The sequence below is a fragment of the Amblyomma maculatum genome, chromosome 1, assembly GCF_055883805.1.
Source record: "Amblyomma maculatum isolate TAMU_Amacu chromosome 1, ASM5588380v1, whole genome shotgun sequence".
NCBI lineage: Eukaryota > Metazoa > Arthropoda > Arachnida > Ixodida > Ixodidae > Amblyomma > Amblyomma maculatum.
In genome coordinates, this window is record NC_139344.1 from 322289053 (window position 1) to 322309761 (window position 20709).

The following is a 20709-nucleotide window of genomic DNA, read 5'->3' on the forward strand; positions in this document are numbered from 1 at the left end:
TTCATTTTCTCTCGCTGCTTGGAAAATAGATGTTGCTAACAATTCCAAATGTTGGCTTAAAGTTATAAGCACCTAAATAAGAACTGCAAAATTTTGCATCAAGACCAGCATTGTGGTGGATGTAAGGGTTTTGTTGCGTGCACCTAGGATAATGGAAATGGCACAGCTGAAGGTATTGCAAAGGAATGCTTTCCCCCCCAAATTTCGTAAAGTTGCAGACCACTGAATTTTTGCATGCAGTCCATACAATTTCCTCCTAAATATTGCTTAAGCAATTTCAAATGAATATATTGAACTCTTAAGACAGGCATAAACTGACTTTGGGCTCGCTTTCAATAAAGTGCTGAGTACTTTGAGAACAGGAATATTTTAAACGGTGTAGGTGCAGTTAAAAGAAAGGAAAGAAATGTGGAAAAAAAAGGTAAGTTGACAAAAGGAGCATGGTGTTGATAGATTCACTTGCAATGACAGAGAAACTGCGTCTGTTGAGAACAAGCTTTTCTAACGTCCCAACCAATTTCGAAAGTAAACCTATTCATTGTAGGTCTCCAAAGGCTATGCTGCACTGAATACTGCTTCGAAGCACCTGCTTCAACACACCGATATGTGCGTGCGTGCGCGGAATGTTTAAAATATTAGAAAAACATATTGGTCCATATGTAGTAAAGCCATATACATGCAGACTTGTCACACGGACAGTTTCGATCCTCATTGTTGTCACACGGCAACTTTAAAGTGCAATCGAGTTCGATCCCGCTTGACTTCAAGCTGCTTCCTCATGCAATCTTGTGATTTCAAGCACACTCGAAAGCGGTCGTCGACACCCTCGTCATCAGTGAGCTCTAAAGCGCACACGAGGAAAATTTCGCAATGCTCATTGAAAACGCCCGTGTAGCATATGGGACGCTTCAGTCCTTGAAAACCTCAATAAGGATCGAAAGTGACCGCGTGACAGAGGTATATTATATAGCTAGTGTGTTTGCTAATTTCACACATGCTGCCGGGCATAAACAGTCATAAAAACGGAGCCTGGCCGGCCTAGCATTTTCGCTGTTGAAGTCATGGGCATATGCCCCGTGTAAGAGAAGCGTGCACAACGCCCAGTCAGTGCAGCAGCCCGTGCCTGCCGGTTCCGCCATGGCCGAAGTGGCACAAGTTTGACATGAGGTCACCACGAAGGCTCGTTCGTTCGGCTATGTGCATGCGGCTTACGGCTGCATGCGTTTATACGAGTATTGGCTTGGTTTGTGGGGTTTAACGTCCCAAAGCGACTCAGGCTATGAGAGACGCCGTAATGGAGGACTTCGGAAATTTCGACCACCTGGATTCTTACAAGTATGTTAGTACAAATTAATTACTGAGCGAACAGAAAAGGGCATGCATGCAAAAGATGATCCTCAAGGTCCCTGCAGCCATGCATGTTATCAAGTCTAAACGCCGTGCGGCTATTGGCCCCGCAAAGTATTGACCTCCTCTGTGGTATTGATACGCTGCCAAATCTGCCTAAGTCATTGCTATTTGGCGCGCTGCCAAGGTCCGTCGCTGTTCTGTATTGTGGAAAGCGCCGAAAACTGAGAGGTAAAATAAGTGACTGCGTTAAAATAGCAAATAAAGAAACCCGATAAGGCGCGTATCTGGGCTTGGTTTGATGATGCGCTGCCGAAAGCCGTTATCGCCACGGGCTGCATGGCAGCGAAGCTCAGAAAACGAAACTACGCGGCGGCGGCACGCCTCCCCTCCAAGGTAGGTTGTGTGCCATTCGAAACCCGACGCGTATGGCTCGAGTTAACCGTGTAGTCGATGGTTTGACAGCATACCGTCTGGTCAAGAATCATGGTTGAAATTCAATGGTCACTGAACAAGGTCAAAAAACGAAAGACGTTTCGGGAACGCTACGGCTTCCTTGTTCACAGATTGTGAACAAGGGAGCCGTAGCGTTCCCGAAACGTCTCGTTTTTTGACCTTGGTCAGTGACCATTGAATTTCTGGAGGTTAATTCTCGCAAGAATGCGCCACGGGGGGGCTAGACGCTACAGTCGCCTTCTAGCCCCGACGTGCCAGCCCTAGCAGACAGAGCTGTGACCCCCAACCCGCGGTGCGAGAAATCGCTACTGCGGCGAGTTCGGGTCAGAGGGGACAAACACGAGTTGCGCACTCGAACGAGCTTTAATCTGTCCGAGCAATTATACACGGCAAATCAACAAAACACAAATACAACCGCCGTGTAGCGAGCGAACGCCGCGTACGGGGGTGAAATAAAAACCACCTAATGTGGAAGCGCGCCAAGGAGGTCAGATGAAGAGTCTTCTCACCTGACACGGCTTCGCGCTCACATCCTGTTGCGGTAAGTGCCTACATTCAGTGGGCGATTCTCGGTGACGGCAGTGGTCTCCTCGGCGGAAATCATGAACCGCGCGCGTGCGCGCCCAACCGCCGAAGAACCCGAGCGAGTTGCTACAGTCGCGCGTGTCGCGTTCTAGTTCCTAGAAGGAGAGCATTAGCTCCAAAACGGGAGCTCTTCTCTTGAGTTTATTTTCCCTTTGCTATTGGAGATGGGAGAAGCGCCCCTTTTGCCTCGTCTCGGACCTCATTAGCGCGGTCTCCCGCTGTGCCGTCGCACGAGTGGGAGCGACCGGAGGCCATAAAACCCGCGAAGGGGGGTCAGGCTTTCGTCGCGCTGCACTGCGATGTGTAGCGCGCATCTGGTGCGCTTTGCGAAGGTTGCCGAGGAGACAGTTTGCAGTAATGTGTTTTTATTTTTCATTTTTTGACTTGTGGGAGGGGGCATGCTCTCGGCTCATCTCAGGAGCGCGGAACTCCGCCCGGGGGCTCTTTGGCTAGAGCTACTCCTTGCGTTAGGACGCTCGCGCTGGCGAGCGCTGGGAGTAGCGGTTGCTTTGGAGCTGGGGCAAGACTGCGGGGACGCGGAGTCCCTTGTTGCTCTGTTTAGCGGTCAGCGCGGCCGACCGCGGCTAGTTTTCCTTTGTGAATATAAATCTTGTACCACCTCTTGTTCCTTTGTATAAAGTTATTCGGTTCATCAAGAAGCTGCTCCACCAAGTGTCATTTATCTCGGACGGATCCAGCGCGGGAGAAGGGAAGCCCGACATATCTTTACTCCCCCCTTCTTAAAACCGCCGTACGGCTAAAAGCAGCCGCGTTCACCGAGGAAGATACCGAGTGGGGCCGACTAGATGCCGTTTAACTTTTAAACCCAAAGTGCCAAAATATAAAAAGTTGCAGACAGCTCATAGCCACGGGTGTCGGAGGGGGAGGCAAGGCCGACGACCACACCTTGGAACCCGGGGCACACGTGCGGCGGCCGCAGCAACCGCTGGTCCCGCTCCTTCACCCTCAGTCGGCCAGACGTGGAAGTTTCGATGGCCGCAGGCGCTACTGCATTCATCGTCGGTCAGCCAGGGGAGCTTGCTGGGGGACGGGCAGGAACTGCGTCTTCGCGTTGTGTAGCGGGTTGCAGGCCCCCCTCAGCGGGTCGACCGCTCGCTCCTGGCCTGCCTCTTTTCCCTCCGTCGTCGACGCCGCCGATGGCGAGTGCAACGGGATGCCAAGCTGCTCCCGCTGGTGGCCACGGCCACGAGCACCGGACGGCGGCAAGTGGCCCCTTTGCTGCAGTTTTCGCCGTGGTAGACGTGGGGCCCGTTCCACGAACTCCGGCTCGCTCGCTCCGTAGGTAGCCGATCGGAAACCGTTTGTCTTAGCCTGGTTGACGGTGACAGCAGGCTCTGGGTGCAGGAACGTGGCCACTCCTTGAACGGCTTGTCCCTGCGATGCCGCAACGGTCGTCGTGGCCTCCGCCGGCTCCCCTCCTTGTTGGCTGCAATGCTGTTTTTCGCTAGTTACTGTTATCTTTTACAAATCTACCCCCACTCGATCTTTTCCAAGAGAAAGCGCGTGCTTGCTCTGGAAGTAAAATGCGCTGAATATCGACTGAGCGTCCCATCTATATTCAGCACAAGAAATATACTCCCTGCGCATTGGTCACAGTTACGTCTGCCGTGGGCGCAAGTCGTAACGAGGCGCGATGCTCGAAATCCCAAGCCTTACGTCTCGCTGCAGCTGCCTGCTGGTGGGGTCCTCCTCGGGCCACGCAGCGGGGCTCGTAATGCGGTGCGCTAGTCTAGCTGCGCCATCTAGCTCTGTCGCGCGACGGCGCGTGCCCAACGCAGCAACCGTAGCGTTGTTGCGAACTTATAGAGCAAGTTCTACCCATTCGACAATGTCACCATGGACATCAAGCGAAATAACACAACTTGAAGAAAAGTCTTAGGGCCGCTCGCATGCTCAGCCATGCACATGTGCGATATAGCTCGTCTCAGCGTGGCGGAACCAACCTTGGACTCACGTGCATCCTTCGCGTGGGGAAAGGATTGCGCAAGGTGCAATAGGAGTACTGACGGCAGGGATCCAACGCGCTCACAGCAGTACAAGCTGTGTAGCGCCCGCACAGGCAGCAATACCAGCGTGCCCTTATGTGCGCCGCGGCCGCGCCGCTCGGCTCCCAGAGCCCGTCGAATATTAGTCGACAAAAATAAAAAGGATCCTACCGCTTCCTTCCTAAAGCTCCCTTAAGGCTGACTAGGCTCCCCACTGCACTGATGCACTTAAAATGGTCACCACTCAGAGCAGCCGGGTAGCCCGCCTCTTTGAGGCTGCGAGCTATCGCCACGAACTGGCTAACGGGCGCGGCAGAAAGGATAGTAATAACACTTCTCATGCCTTCAACGTACGCGCGCAGAAGTACATACGCTACAACGTTGACCGTCCTCCCGTATAGCATGGCAAGTCAAAACACTACGAGAGAATGCCCATCACACCAGCATCCGCACGTCACCCAGCTGCAGAGCGGTGGAGTCGTGTGACCTAGTGCTCACGCAAAAAATTACAAGATCACAGTGGCTAGCGTCAGCTCCTGAGCTCTCGCGGTAATAAAAGGTTATGGTGGTTTTGCTTTCTTGCCGTTGTGCAATCACCACTGCAGTATTAGAAAAGACTGAAAGGTCAGTCCTGTTCAATGGCTAGTCTATGTGTCGGCGTCGTACTCACACAGACACTCGATTTGTCAACACCTCTGGCACCACGTTCGGGCGCCAAGAATATGGGGGGTTCATTCTCGCAAGAATGCGCCACGGGGGGCTAGACGCTACAGTCGTCTTCTAGCCCCGACGAGCCAGCCCTAGCAGACAGAGCTGTGACTCCCAACCCGCGGCGCGAGAAATCGTCACTGCGGAGGGTTTGGGCCAGAGGGGACAAACACGAGTTGCGCACTCGAACGAGCTTTAATCTGTCCGAGTAATTATACACGGCAAATCAACAACACACAAATACAACCGCCGTGTAGCGAGCGAACGCCGCGTACGGGGGTGAAATAAAAACCACCTAATGGGGAAGCGCGCCAAGGAGGTCAGAGGAAGTCTTCTCACCTGTCACGGCTTCGCGCTCACATCCTGTTGCGATAAGTGCCTACGGTCAGTGGGCGATTCTCGGTGATGGCAGTGGTGCCGTTGTCAGATGGGAGGAGGTTTGGCACCAGAAGGCGTCACACCTCAAGGTCTCACATAACCTATCTGCCCGTCATCATTCATACATATCATCCCCGGCACTCCCCCCCCCCCCCCCCCTCCCGGATGTCCGGGGGGGGGGGGGGGGGCGGAAGTATTTGTTTCGGGATGACGGCCGTACCCTGGCAAGGGGGCAGTCGTGTGGTGACAGCGCAGTGGTCTCCTCGGCAGAAATCATGAACCGCGGGCGTGCGCGCCCAACCGCCGAAGAACCCGAGCGATTTGCTACAGTTGCTACAGTCGCGCTCCTCGACACGGAACGGGAGAGGAGGTCTCCCGGTTACGCCGGCAGGAAAGAGGCAGCGTCGCCGCATGGCCCGGGAGGCGGCGGGGGGTGGCCAGCATGCCCTCTCCTCCGCCAACCTCTCTGCCAGTGCGCGTAATCATGCGTGTTAATTACGCGCGGGCGTTATAATAGAGGAAGGGGATTGTGAATCCCCACAAATTTCAATCGCGTTAACCGTTTGGAGGGGCCGAATTCAAAGCTCGCGTGTCGCCGCTACTCTGCTGTATCCGCTATCGACTCCCGCTCTTGTGCGTACCAGAGCAGTGGAACATAACTGAAACTGCTGTATAAATGAAGCAGTTTTATAATTCACTGAAAACATGGCCAGCCAACTAAGGTTTGCTTGAAATAACCTAAATTTGGAATTAGCCTAGTTTGAATTGCCGCGAGTTACTGAAATAGATTTTTACTAACAGACAAAACATTTGGAGAGACTTCTCAATGATAAATTGAAATTGGCATCTATCGATACACTTGATAACCTCGCGAGAAAAGGAGACTGATCTCGCCAAAAGCAGAGTATAAAAGCTATAAGAGACAAGCAAAAAAAAAAAAAAAAAAAAGATGGGTATATCCATTGCTGGCAGATTTCATCAGTAAAGTGCATTTGTCGACATTTAATTTCAGGCACAGATATCCCTGACTAGCCAGCTACACCTGTTCCATTCGCTTCCTTTCAAAACATCAGGAATATGACCTTTCCGCACCAGACAGTCTCATTTAGTGCCTGACAAATGTTAATATAGAGAAAGCCTCAAGGCTTTTAAACTAGATGCAATGTACTCGGTAGAACAGATGCTCATAGCACTTATTATTCTACATGAGACGACTGTGATCACAAAACTCTAACATTTCCGAGGCAACAAGAAAGGCCTTGAACATCGCAATAAGGGTACAGGTTTAGTGCGCGAGTTACCATGCACACGTTTTTAATAATTTTGGGGGAGTTTTGCCGCTGCCAGGCATCAAGTAAAAAATGGTACAGTAGGTGTACTGTGTCTGTCCGAGAGATTAGTAATGAGTACGAGAAAATGCACTGATCACACTGTATGGCCTAGAGGAGGTGAAAAGTAGGCTTGCAAAGGGCAAAAACCTGTTGAAAGGTGCAATTTATATTGATTCACTGTGAAGCACCTTGCCGAAACAGTACTGCTTGATCTAACTTTCATCATCACTTAAGCAGTGGTATACAGTCGTGCTTAGTTAATATGGGCACCAGTTAATATGTATAAGTGCATATGTAATGACCCATCCACTTTTTTCTGTGATTTCATGTTTTACACATACCAGCAATGCGTGGGGTGTGGAAAATTGTAGGAGGAGATACACCATGAACTGCCATCACGCATCTTCTATACGATTAGGCTGGTCCAGACTGCAGGGAGTGCACTTTGAGCTCCTAAGAAATTGTCCAGTTCCCACTCCACCTGCAACCAGTACACGCAGAAGCAGCTCCTAATAAAGTGTTAGAAAGTGTTGGTTCCCATTAGCTTGTTCCTCAGTTTTCTGTCATTGTTGGTGCCAGCAGTGCCACTTGCCTCAGCGGCAGGCAGCAAAGTGCAGAGAAGGAAGACCCTTTCATCACTTGAGTGGCTTAGTGACTCCGATGTCCTCAGTTGCAGTAGGTGGTTAGACCAAAGCCTGCCACCTGACGAGGATGCATACAAACGTCCCCGGACTGAGGGACCGGCTTTCTTGGGACCTGTGCATGTAGAGGGTCCCAGACCCCACTGCACCCTTCCAGGTGCAATCCTAGGTTTGAACATCTCTGCTTGCAAAAGCGGCTCACGATTGTTCAAGTCTGTATGCTTGAACCAGCATGTCTAAATAGATGGACAGGTTGACTGTCACTGCATTAAGTAGTCTTTCGAAAGAAGTTCACTTCAGATGTCCCCTCTGGTCATCAGTATTTTTAGAAAAAAAAAGAACAGACCATGTATGACAAACTCTTTGCTGTCACACCATAGATAAAGCTAAAATGTTTGCTTTACACACTTGTTACTGCCCCAATTGTCCTCAGATTTTCTTTAAAGATCCTTTCTTCTGTTCATTAATACGGAACCAGTTTTGTCCTAGTATTACAAAGTGTATTAACGAAATTTTCTGCAGAAAGAGTCCCAGCAAAATGGTCACCTTGCCTAAGTTTCAAGTAAATTTTGCTCCATTAACGAAATCTTGATGAACCTCACTCTCATGCCACTCGAATGAGGTTTGAGAAACTGCACTTCGGCTGGGCGTCAACGTCCATGATCCAATGAAACAGCACAAGAAAGACATGAACAAATAGAACATGATGACACGAGCACTGTTATTGTGTCCTTTTCTTTGTCAAAAGTATTTCTGTGCTGTTTTATCCAAATGTGGACACCCAACAAGGCATCCATTTTAATCTATGCCCATCCCAGTCCAATGGTCTGCCCGAGTTGAAGAATCAGTTCTTATTATAAACTTGTAACATTTTAGACAGGACAAATGAGAGCAGGGACAGCAGTTTTAATTCAGCCAGTTGACAGTATGAAATACGAAAATACAGGGCTCAAAATCTAGGCAGCGAACGAGGCCATTTGCAGTTGCAAGGCTACCAGCTGCGCGCTGTTCTGGCCGTGACAAATTATTTGCTGCCCCTCATTTCTATCAGAAATTATAAATCCAAATTTCTATCAGAAATTATAAATCCAAAAAGTGAACAAGCTTGGCTCGACATCTACTTTTATTCCATATATTCAACATTCCTTTTATTGCAACAGTAATCAATGCCACCCAATATGAAATACTTTGCAAATTCATATATGCGAAAGTTATTCCAAGAAACAAACACTTCAGACATACTCCACAATAACTGGGAGTAATGAGTAATGGAACAGAGCAAAAATAACATCTGAAGCTTAATTCTTGTACCAAATAATGCATAGATTCAGTTCTTCCCCAAGCGTAAGAGAAGTAAGAACAGTTTCTTTTTGTTTGAAAAAGCCTCTCAGATGGCAGCTGAAACAAGCAAAGCTTTGTTCAGTCTGAGTCGTTCCATTCTGTGTCCGTGGTGCTGGCCTCCTCTGACTCCACTTTGGGTGGTGGGATCATTTCAAGCACCCTGTCCAATGGTGATGTCACCTCAGCAGATGGCGCAGGCCGACTGGCACGGTCTGTCTCGCCAGAGATACCCTTGCGTCGCAACTGCAGCTTGCTCTTCAGGTCAGACATCAGGTCACCGCCAGGTGGTGCTGCCTGCAGACAAGGCCTCATTGTTATCTTAATAAGGAACAGAACATGAAAAGACACCGGGCACACAATCAAATTCATCCTGACTCAACAAACTTCGCACGCCGTGGCCTCATGAAACAAGAGATCCCTGCAAGCACCATGGAGCAGACATTATCAGTCCTAATTCCACCGACTTCAATTCATCAGGGCAATTGCTGCTTGTAGCAGCATGCAGGCTTTGTACTGGCCCACTTGCATAGTAGCCTAGCAGAACTTAGCTCTGTGCATATATTTCTTCTTCGCATCCAACTTGTTCCGTACAACCACAAGTTTCATGCCTCCATGAATTGTGGTTCTGCCTCTCAACTAGTTCCCTACTGCAAGAAGGATGGTCATACGGCACTCCGAATAAGAAGTCTCGGATGAGATGAGCAATAAGGGACTACTGGTTGGTTTTCCATATCACTCAAAATTAATTAAAATGAAATTTCACAGTAACTGCAAACCACAGTGAAACAACACCAAAAGGGCGTCCACCATGGCAAGGTGAATGAAAAGAAACTGATAGGGGTACTTAGGTTTGCTTGCGTGCTGTGGATGCATAAGCATTAAGTGCTACTGTATCGCTTGTGCTGAGGGCTTTTTTTTTTTTTTAAGCGAGCTTAGCTTAGTTTTACATAGAATTTGTGTGATTTACCGTCATTACTGAAGAGCCCCCAATCTATATCTATGCCAAGAGCCTGGGTTTCGTTTATAATTCAGACTGTCAGTCTGAATAATAGACGACAGACAGTCTGCATCAATGTCTGATGAAAAGTAACCACAGGCACAAGATGGTAGTATGCCGTATGTGATGCCACCCTTTGTCTGCAATAGAACTTTTAGTACACAGTTTTGCCCATTTTAATGTTCAACAACTACAAAGTGTAGCACAGAATAAATTTAAGATAGCAGCTTTCTGCACAGCTTTTATGCGAGATGAAGACTGTGCAGACAGGGGTATGATGATCATAATACATACACATTGCATAAGCTGAGCGCACAAACACACTCACAGTCAGAAGTCAACTTGAATGACACTACATCAAAACAGCACAGCAGAAAACAGAAATACTCATGGTAAAATAACATGCCCGAAGCACAAGCGAGAGTGTCTGAAATGACCCACAAACACTAGTGCCTTCAATACCAAAACTTCAAAATAAGTTTAAGCAAGGGCCCCTACTGGTTGTTTGAACTGGCACAGAGCCTAGCATTGCTCCAGCCTGGCCATGCACATCTAACCAATCATGTGCTGCTACAGCACAGACAAGTTTCAGTGGCAATAACCACCAAGCCACAATGCAAAGTGGCAGCCACATATGCATAGTCATGATCAACGGTTCCCAAGCTGCATGGTTATTTTCCGAGCTGTGTAATGGAACATTTGTAGCTCTCTCGCAGTTCCTTTTTTTTTTTAGAAGACCTCGCTAGCCTTTACCTGTCCATATCTTCAACGGTGCCATTATTGGCATCAACAGAAGTTATGTGGCATCAGTAAGTGGGATAAACAAAACTAATAAAAGAACAACAAATGGTTGCTGAGCACGAAATGTGTACTGGATTTATGTCGACCTTAGATATTTTCATGTCGCTCAATCTCGCAAATTGAGCTAGTGCTTTCAGTTGCAAAAGACCTTTTAAAGTCTTGCTAAAGTCTTAATTTGTCCCACTCTTACAACACTGTGAAGAACAATGTCATCCAACAGGTGCACCAACGGCAATAGTGGAAGTGCTACATCAACTGCTCCAGTGTCAAGCAGGCAATTTAACAACAAATTGCGCCAGAGCTGCACCAAGCCGAGGCTCAACAATAACTACAAAAAGGCTAACAACCATTTCATTCTTTAAAAGAGCATGGCATTTTGCTGTGAACAAAACTACCATGACTACTCTCATAATTATAGAATCATAGCAGCTAACAGGATTGAACTGAATTCAGCCACTGCTGTGGCTGCAAGCGCCTTGAGTGGTTGTTCCCCGTTGAGCACTGGCCGTGATGGATTAGTTGTAAGGTGTTTCTTGGGGTACCAAGACCGTAAGCAACGTCCGCAAACCAAGGCGACGAGGGTAGCGTTCGAATCAACGGTGCAGTGCTAACAAGGCTCCGGCTCCACTTCGTCTACCTCTTCGGGTTGGCGCGCGAGCTGATGGCGATCGGGATTACTACAATACCCCCCGGTGGAAAAGGAGCCATCCTGGAGACTCATGGTGAGGAAAGGGTAGGGGGATCATAATACGGCTTGAGGCGGTCGACATGTACAGTTTCTCGGCCGCGGCGGCGATGATCTGGAGATGGGTTCAAGGGCTCTACTACGTAATTGACGGGAGAAGATTGTTCGAGAATGCGGTAAGGTCCATGATAGCGCGATAAGAGTTTGGATGAGAGGCCGGGTGCAGAGGAAGGCACCCAGAGCCAAACGAGGGCACCTGAGGGATATGAAGGCGCTGGATTTGTAGGGTCCCGGTTATGCTTTTGTTGAGCCTGGTTCTCCATTGTGAAGGAGCGCGCCAATTGTCGGCATTCTTCGGCAAATGTGTGCGCTTCAGACAGTAGAGTGGTCTCTGAAGCGTCGGGGTGGTAGGGCAGGATGGTATCCATGGTGGACGTGGGTTCACGACCATATAAAAGAAAGAAGCGGGAGAACCCAGTCGTAGTCTGCGTAGCCGTATTGTAGGCGTACGTTACGAAAGGCAGCACTTGGTCCCAATTAGAGTGAGCGCTATCAACGTACATAGCTAGCATGTCACTGAGAGTGCGATTAAATCGCTCAGTCATGCCGTTCGTTTGGGGGTGATACGCTGTGGTGCTCCGGTGAATGATCTGGCACTGTTTGAGGAGGGCAATGGCTGCAACGGAGCGGCTGGCTTAGGGGATGGATTCTTGCGACGTTGGCAGGCGGTACAGGATCGGATGTACTGACGAATGAAGCGGTACATGCCGCGCCAGTAATATCTCATACGCAGTCGAGAATAGGCTTTCATGACACCTGCATGGCCGCATTGGGGATCGGCGTGGAAAGAGGCGCAGATTTCAGCACGGAGATGTCGCGGAATCACGAGAAGCCACTTTCGCCCTGTAGGATGGTAATTGCGGCGGTATAAAAGTCCATCACGAGTGGCGAAGTGGTGGGCCTGACGACGAAGTGCACGTGACGTGACGGAGACAGCTCTGCGGGCGTAGACAGGTATGTTAAGAGGGAGGATATCCATGGATCCTTCTGCTGCTCAGATTTCATGTTGGTAATGTTGAGCGGCGACATATCGTAGGCACAAACGAAGCCAGCCGTCGAGTCGTTAGGAAGCGGTGAACGGGAAAGGGCATCAGCGTCGGTGTGCTTGCGTCCAGATCGATAGATGACGTGGATATCGTACTCCTGAAGACGTAACGCCCAGCGGGCGAGGCGGCCGGAGGGGTCTTTGAGGGAGGATAGCCAACAGAGCGCGTGGTGGTCGGTAACAACGTAGAATGGGCGACCGTAAATATAAGGACGAAACTTGGTAATGGCCCATATGATGGCCAGACACTCTTTTTCGGTCACAGAATAGTTCGATTCCGCTTTCGTGAGGGTACGGCTAGCGTACGCGACGACATACTCGGTATATCCAGGTTTCCGTTGAGCAAGAACAGCGCCCAGACCTACGCAGCTTGCATCAGTGTGTATTTCGGTCGAGCAGGCAGGGTCAAAATGGCGGAGTATAGGGGGAGAGACCAGTAGACGGCGTAGTGTACTGAACGCAGCATCACAGGCTGGTGACCAAGAGGAGAGGTTCGGGCCTCCGGCGAGAAGTTGCGTTAAAGGGGCGATGATACTGGCGAAGTTGCGGATAAAACGGCGAAAATACGAACATAGACCGATAAAACTGCGAAGTTCTTTCAAGGTTGTGGGCTTGGGGAAGTCTGCGACGGCACAAAGTTTGGTAGGATCCGGTAGAACGCCATCCTTGGATATGACATGACCAAGTATTGTGAGCTTGGTAGCGGCAAAGTGACATTTCTTCAAGTTGAGCTGTAGGCCGGCTTCAGTAAGGCACGTAAGCACACGCTGAAGGCGCAGAAGGTGGGAAGGGAAATCTTTCGAGAAAACGACAATGTCGTCTAGATAACAAAGACACGTTTCCCATTTGAGCCCACTGAGAATGTTATCCATCATTCTCTCGAAGGTGGCGGGGGCGTTGCACAGTCCGAACGGCATCACATTGAATTCATACAAGCCATCGGGAGTGATGAAGGCTGTTTTCGGGCGGTCAGCAGAAGCCATCGGTACTTGCCAATAGCCAGAACGCAAATCTAGCGACGAAAAGAACTCCGCTCCTTGCAAACAATCTAGCGCGTCATCAATTCGTGGTAGTGGGTAAACATCTTTGCGGGTTATCTTATTCAGACGCCGGTAGTCCACACAGAAGTGGATCGTGCCATCTTTCTTCGTCACCAACACTACGGGGGAGGCCCAAGGGCTATGAGATGGTCGTATGATGCCCCGTTGAAGCATATCGGCGACATTGTCACGAATGACGCGGCGCTCAGTGGGCGACACGCGATATGGTCGCTGCCGCATGGGAGCATGAGGACCAGTGTCAATTGCATGAGAAACGGTCAAGGCGCGGCCCAAGGAAGGCTGGGACACATCAAAAGATGCACTGAAGCGCTGAAGGAGGGCGACTATTTGGTCCCGTTGGGCGGACGGAAGGTCGGTCGCGATAGCTCGATGAAGGGCGTCGACAGGAAGCTCATCACTCGTAGCAGCACAAGACGTCAGGGCAGCGACGTGAGGAAAAACTTCAGGTTCGGAGAACATGTAAGTGCGATCAGGGCCCAGCTCTTCAATGTAGCCGAGGCACTCCCCGCGAAGAAGAGCCGTTGGGCAGGAAAAAGGGTTGGAAGCATAGATGACACAGCTGCCATCAGAAATCGTTAGAACGGCGAAAGGAAGAAGGAGGCGGTTATGGTGGGCGGAGGCGACTTTGGGCGTAAAGAGAACAGGACTAGGGAGGGCAGATGTCGAAATAAGGGGAACGAGAACAGAAGAAAAGGGAGGAATGTCGGTGTCTGCAGCTACAAGGAGTTTAGCAGGGCGCACAGGCGGGTCACACAGGGAAACATTACACACAGGGGAAAGCTCAACTTCAGCACGGGCACAATCAATCACAGCACTGTGAGTCGACAGAAAGTCGTAGCCGAGGATGATGTCGTGGGAGCAGTCGTAAAGCACCACCATCTCGACGAGATACGTAATGTCTTTGATGCAAACTCGTACCGTGCACGCTGCCACAGGGGTGATGCGCTCTGTCATAGTTCGCACTTGTGTCAACTGAATCACCGCACCATGTTCTATATGCCTTTATATCCACAATGCGAGTGACAAAGCTGACATCCAAAGAGGCTTCTGCGGAAATCACCACGTGCACAGCAATCACGGTAACCCGTGCGTATAAAACAATCGCTTATGCACCCTGAAGGATTTTTCCAAGTGATACGGTTAAAATGCATCTGCAGTTTCATTCAAGCAGGGTTTATTAAGGTTGTCAAATGTTCGTACAGCACGGAGTAATCAAAGAAGAGAGTCTTCAAACGGAAATAGAGTCAGCAAAAAACAAGCTTCACGTGTTGAGGCCCTCACTGCTGAAGCAATAAAAGCAAAAATATTCACAGCTTTTGGCTCTTCAGAATCCCACAAATATAAAAAAGAGCTAGCCCAGCATATGAAAAACTAGGACACAGGATTGCAGCAGAAATATGCATTTGACGCAAGGAGGAAAGAATGTGGCTCTCTGACCAAAAGCGGTTGACTTGCAATGTAAATCCCTATTAACATTGGCACCAGTTACACCATCTACAGGTTATAGGGATGGCTTGGAATTTTTGGTTTTTATTTTTCAAGAACTCAACATGCTTTTTCGGCATTAATTTCAGGATGCCATCTTCATCTTTTTTTTTCCGCCAATATTAAATTTTAGGTAAGAATTTTCAGTTTTTGTCGGTAAAATATATCATGTCTTTTGGGTTGAGTTGGGTTGTTGGGTTTAACGTCCCAAAGCAACTCAGGCTATGAGAGATGCCGTAGTGGAGGACTCCGGAAATTTCGACCACCAGGGGTCCTTTAATGTGCACTGACATCGCACAGCACACGGGCGCCTTGCTTTTCACCTCCATCGAAAAGCCGCCGCCCAAGGACGCGGGATTTTCTTTTCAAAGTAACAAAAAGTAACAATTCCGAAAGTAAATGATTGGGCCCATGAGCCAAAAACGAAAATATACATGGAGGTCTAAAAATTGATTATATTCTGGTTGTACTCTGACCTAGCCTATAGGACAGTGCACCATACAGCTCATGTGGTGACACAGTGATGGAACTCCTGCTTACCCTAGTGGAAGCCAGAATTTTAACCAAGCTAGAATCAAATCTTGTAATAAGTCTGACCAAATAGTACTACGATAGCTGATAATTGTTGGATAAGCAATGAAGCCTTAGTTTATAGAGCAATTCCTCAAAATTCACAATCACAGTACCGAATATGTCTCACCCTAGTCTTACTGCGTTTCTGATTCCAAAAATCCATCTTCTACCCAGACTCACTGTAACTGGTACCGAATATTTACGTAGTGTGATTTTCAATCCTAAAATGCTGACCTTTTTCAATCAAAACGACATTTCAAAAAGTGAATTTGGAGTAATTTGTGTTCTTCAGACTAAGGCAGAAAGTCCAACCTCTAGATATAAGTGAGGTCACAGAAATATAACTAAGTCCAACTTCCTTTCACCTAAGTTAGGGCCTTAAGATGTGCCAGTGCATGTTGAGGAAATAATGGCTGAAGCAATGCTGTTGGCGCCCGATAGTCTTTCTACAGTACAGCTGTTATGTGCCCATTCCTTTGGTTCAGAGTCAGTGTTGAGGGCTGGTTTAAAAGGGGGATGGTTACCGTCCTCGGAAGGTTGCCACATAGAGACAATGCTGTGGCACCCACCAGTCGCCATGCATAGCATGCATGGCCAGTCATTACTTGACCAACGATAAGAAAGCAGCGTGCATGCCCTATCTCTCTAGTGCTCTGCCCGGTGGCTCAAACCAGAGCAGGTAAAAAAGGAATAGTCTCACAGACAGCTCTTTCTGCACAATGAGCAATACAACCCGCAAAAGTGCTTTGTCTGCTTCCTTCCGTCGCAACTCGTCCTACCGCTGCAACCGCCTCCGAAACACACGCACAGCTCTCGTATCACAGGATATGGCCATGGTCAAATATCTCTAACATGCATCTTGACACTTGTGAGAAGACAATGCGTTCTTTGCGACTATCTACAACTGGGTGAGAGGTGCTCCTTGAATAAAGTCCGGTCTGTAACTGTGCATACATAATGTTGGTCACAAATACTTTACTTCAATGTGCAGTCGAGCCAACATTTAACAGCCAGAGACTTAACAGAATGTGAACTTGATACAAATTAGTGAGGTGCTACTGTTGACATATGCATTATGGCAATGGCGATTCATCTAAGATACAATAAACAACTGTGTCCACACCACTCGGTTATACCGAAGAAAGAGACACCGTAAACCTGACCCTGAAGTTGAAGAACTAGGTCTTTCAGCAGGGATTGAAAAACGTCTCAAAGTCCCCATAACAAAGCCATGGAAAGAACATGCCGATAAAAAAAAAAAAAAAAAAAAAAAAAAAAAAAAAAAAAAAAAAAAAAAAAAAAAAAAAAGGATACAGGCTGCATTGAAACTGCATGTAACTTTCAGACGAGCGCGTGCCAATGGCCACATGGTCAACCATTTCCAGCATGTGAGCTAGCTGGGCAAAGCATCCCAAATTGAAGCAGAAGGATGGTGGGCACAAGAACCTGAAGCACTGAAAGTAAAACTAGTGCGCATGGTCATGAATCAACTAACAAAAGTTGGACTGCCTTGCTAGATGCACTGGCTACATGGCGCGAGTTGCCTGCCCAATCAACCTTACTTATATTGGTGCAAGCCTGCGCGAGTAGCACCATTTAGTGAGCAGTGCACCTGAAACACAAAAATATCTCAATAACTTGCAACCCTACTTGCACCTTCCCTCCTCACAGCTGGCTCTGTTCCACAGGTGGAGAGCCATCGCAGGGTGCTACAAATGAGCACAAAATATTGTCAGCTCATGTTGCGCTTACAAGAAATAATATAAGAGCCACTGTTGATAACGTACAATCTTTATCATGCACTGCATTCATGTAGTACTACATTTCCCAACTGGCACATTCCTTTTCCATAGTCCCAAGATAAGAAACTAACGCAGGATTGATTAGTTTTGAGGCATATTTAAATGTTTCATTGGTAAATCTACTATTACCACACCTGCTCTGAATGCATCAGTAGCTGCACCAGAATAACATTTTTGTCTAATCCAAGGACCACTCCGAATGGGGAAATATTACTTCCGTCATTGCAGTGGTCATAAGATGATAAAGCAGCGAAAACCGAGCACCACATCTCAGTTTTTGGGCAACATTTCGCTATGTTCACCATCAGTGTGTGAGCACTGAGTACAGTCAATTCATCACACACTAGCTTTTCCAGTGAACGGCATAAACAAAGGTTCAAAAACAATAACAAGTGATAAACCTTGACTGTAATGAAAAGCCGTCTGTGCATTTGTATAACTATTTATTGCTAGGTTCAACTTGTGGCCCACAGGCATGCACATAATGCACATTTCTCCCACCTGCTTGCGCTGCTGCTGTGGCCGGCGCACGCTTCTGAGGCCTGCCTTGCCACCGGCCTGCCGGATGGACTCCAGCAGGCTGGCGCGGGCACTGCCATCCTCCGTCACGGGCATTGACAACTCTCCACGTGGCTCTTGCTCGCTGGACCTGCACAGCAATTCAGCTGAGCTTCAGGTTCACCCAAAAGAAAAATACATAAATTGCAATTTTATGAGAAATATCCTTAGAGCTCAATGGTTTTGTTCCTACAAAACCTGCTGCTACAGTCGACATGGACATGCCGCATATACCAGCTGGAGAAGGAATGCGGCATTTTCCAGCAGCGGATTGTGGCCGACACCGCGACCAGGTGGGCGGTTGAAGTGCGTGAGCGTGTTCAGCTAGCTGAGCGATGGGTGTGGGCTTCAAACATGGAGAAGTCCCCACTGGCTCTCTACCGCTTGAACAAGACCGACATTGAGCCTGTGCCACCATACGAAAACAGTGGTGATAGCGGCCTCCTATTCGAGGCCTGGGCTGGAGCAGTGTCGTGCATGATGTGTCGGGTGTACGAGGCAGAAACAGAAACGGTGGAGCACCTCGCCCTCAGTTGCAGCGAACTAGTGACACCGCCCTATGAGGGCGCTACGCTGTCGGAGGCACTCGGATTTGGCCAGGTGAAACCGTTAGCAGTGGCAGCCTGCAAGCGCCGCCTGGCTGAGTGGTGGGCCGTGGTGCGAGCATACGACTGATAGGACCCTATGTGCTGAACACTGTGTTTTCGTTTATGTTGTTAGACTTTTTGATTTTGGTCGGACTCGTGAAAACCGACGTCCACCCGTTGCAAAGGGCATGACCCCGACGACATCATCATCATCAACCCGTTGCGGTTGGTGACGGCGTGTGCATGCTCAACCAAGATGGGCCTAGGCTCAACCGCTGAAGAACCCCGAGCAAGTTGCGACAGACGCGCCCCTCAACTCGGACCGAAGAGAAAAGGTGTCTCGTTTATGCCGGCAGGAAGGAGGGAAGCCCTCGGCAGCGTCTCTGCAGGAGACTGGGAGGCAGTGGGGGGGTTGGTCAGTGTGCCCTCTCCTCGCAGTCCTCCTAACAGCCCGCGTAATCTCGCGTGTTAATTCCGCTGCCGTTATAATGGGGGCAGGGGATTTTGAATCCCCACAACGTTAACCCCTTAAATGTCTCATTTTTGTTTAAATTTTTCGGACCAAAAGTGCCTATCTTTTTTTTGTTACTGATTTCGAATTATATTGCAGTAAAAATCAACTACTCGGTGTCGCCACAGCAACTGCACCACATACTAAGTCAGATTAGCACAATGAACTTTACTTGACAATGCTGCAATCAAAACCAGCTGCTTGCCGGTAATAAACAATAAAAAATACTTCATAAATACAAAATAAATATCAGTATCTGAATCTTCTTCACTAGAAGAAGATGACGAAAAAAACTTTTTCGGGCTGACGAAGGACCAGCCGAGCATGTGTCGCCGCCACCGGATGCCATATTTTCACTCAACAACCACGCGCCTCGCGAAGAAGAAAACAAAATCATCAAGCAGATGCTTCCATCTGGTGGCAGAAACCAAAAATAAGCTGTGGACGAGTGCTCCTTGCCTTGGACACTAAAGAGGAGAAAATGTTCAGGAAAGACGAACTGGGCTCGTCCAAAACACTTTGGGGACGGCTTTGCTTGGACGAGCTAAGCTTGTCCAAAACATTTAAGGGGTTAAAGAACCCCAGGTGGTCGAAATTTCCGGAGTCCTCCACTATGGCATCTCTCATAGCCTGAGTCGCTTTGGGACATTAAACCCCTCAAACCAAACCAAACCAAACTGGAATGTTAACTGCATTGCTTACTCTTCAAGGGCAGGTATCAATCTATACGCCAATGCAAAATCAGCTGCAGATAGCACTGAAAACTCCCAGACAAGTTCAGCATGTCTGCATTAGTTCTGTGACTTGGACATTAAACCCCTCAAACCAAACCAAACCAAACCGGAATGTTAACTGCATTGCTTACTCTTCAAGGGCAGGTATCAATCTATACGCCAATGTAAAATCAGTTGCAGATAGCACTGAAAACTCCCAGACAAGTTCAGCATGTCTGCATTAGTTCTGTGACTTATAACGGCCGCGGAATTAACATGCGAGATTACGCGGGCTGTTAGGAGGACTGCGAGGAGAGGGCACACTGACCAACCCCCCCACTGCCTCCCAGTCTCCTGCAGAGACGCTGCCAAGGGCTTCCCTCCTTCCTGCCGGCATAAACGGGACACCTTTTCTCTTCGGTCCGAGTTGAGGAGCGCTTCTGTCGCAACTTGCTCGGGGTTCTTCGGCGGTTGAGCCAAGGCCCATCTTGATTGAGCACGCATGCGCCGTCACCAACCGCAACGGGTTGATGATGATGATGTCGTCGGGGTCATGCCCTTTGCAACGGGTGGACGTCGGTTTTCACGAGTCCGACCAAAATCAAAAATTCTAACATAAAAGAAAACACAGTGCTCAGCATATATGTAAGAGCGAAGTCGTGCCAGGTGAGCAGACTCTTCCTCTCACCTCCTTGCGTATGTTTCCCATAGGTGGTCCATTGCACCCCCGTACGCGAGTGGGACATTCGCTCGCTACGGCGGTAGTATTTGAGTGTTGTGCCTTGCCGTGTACTCGAGCACAGTGAACTCTGTTCGAGTATGTAACTCGGTGTTTGTCCCCTCTGGCCCGAACCCGCCACAGTGGCAACTTCTTGCACCGCTGGTTGGAGATAACAGCTCTGTCTACTATCTGCTAGGGCTGCATGTCGGGACTAGAAAGCGACTGTAGCGTCGAGCTTCCCCCCGTGGCACATTCTTGCGAGAATAACCCCCATACCATGAACACCCTACCAACACTCTGCATACCATGGGAACCTG

General features: G+C 48.8%; 1 protein-coding gene across 1 annotated transcript in view; it reads right to left on the bottom strand.

Annotated features, from left to right (window-relative positions):
* Positions 1-8341: 8341 nt before the first annotated feature.
* The window catches only part of LOC146207272 (WASH complex subunit 1-like), a 30378-nt gene continuing 18010 nt past the window's right edge, over positions 8342-20709 (bottom strand). The window contains exons 5-6 of the mRNA XM_084580394.1: positions 17804-17951; positions 8342-9087 (exon numbers count right to left, since the gene is read on the bottom strand). Of these exons, the coding sequence (XP_084436520.1) occupies positions 8872-9087; positions 17804-17951 (364 nt within the window). The 3' untranslated portion in view covers positions 8342-8871. The remainder of the gene's footprint in view (positions 9088-17803; positions 17952-20709) is intronic.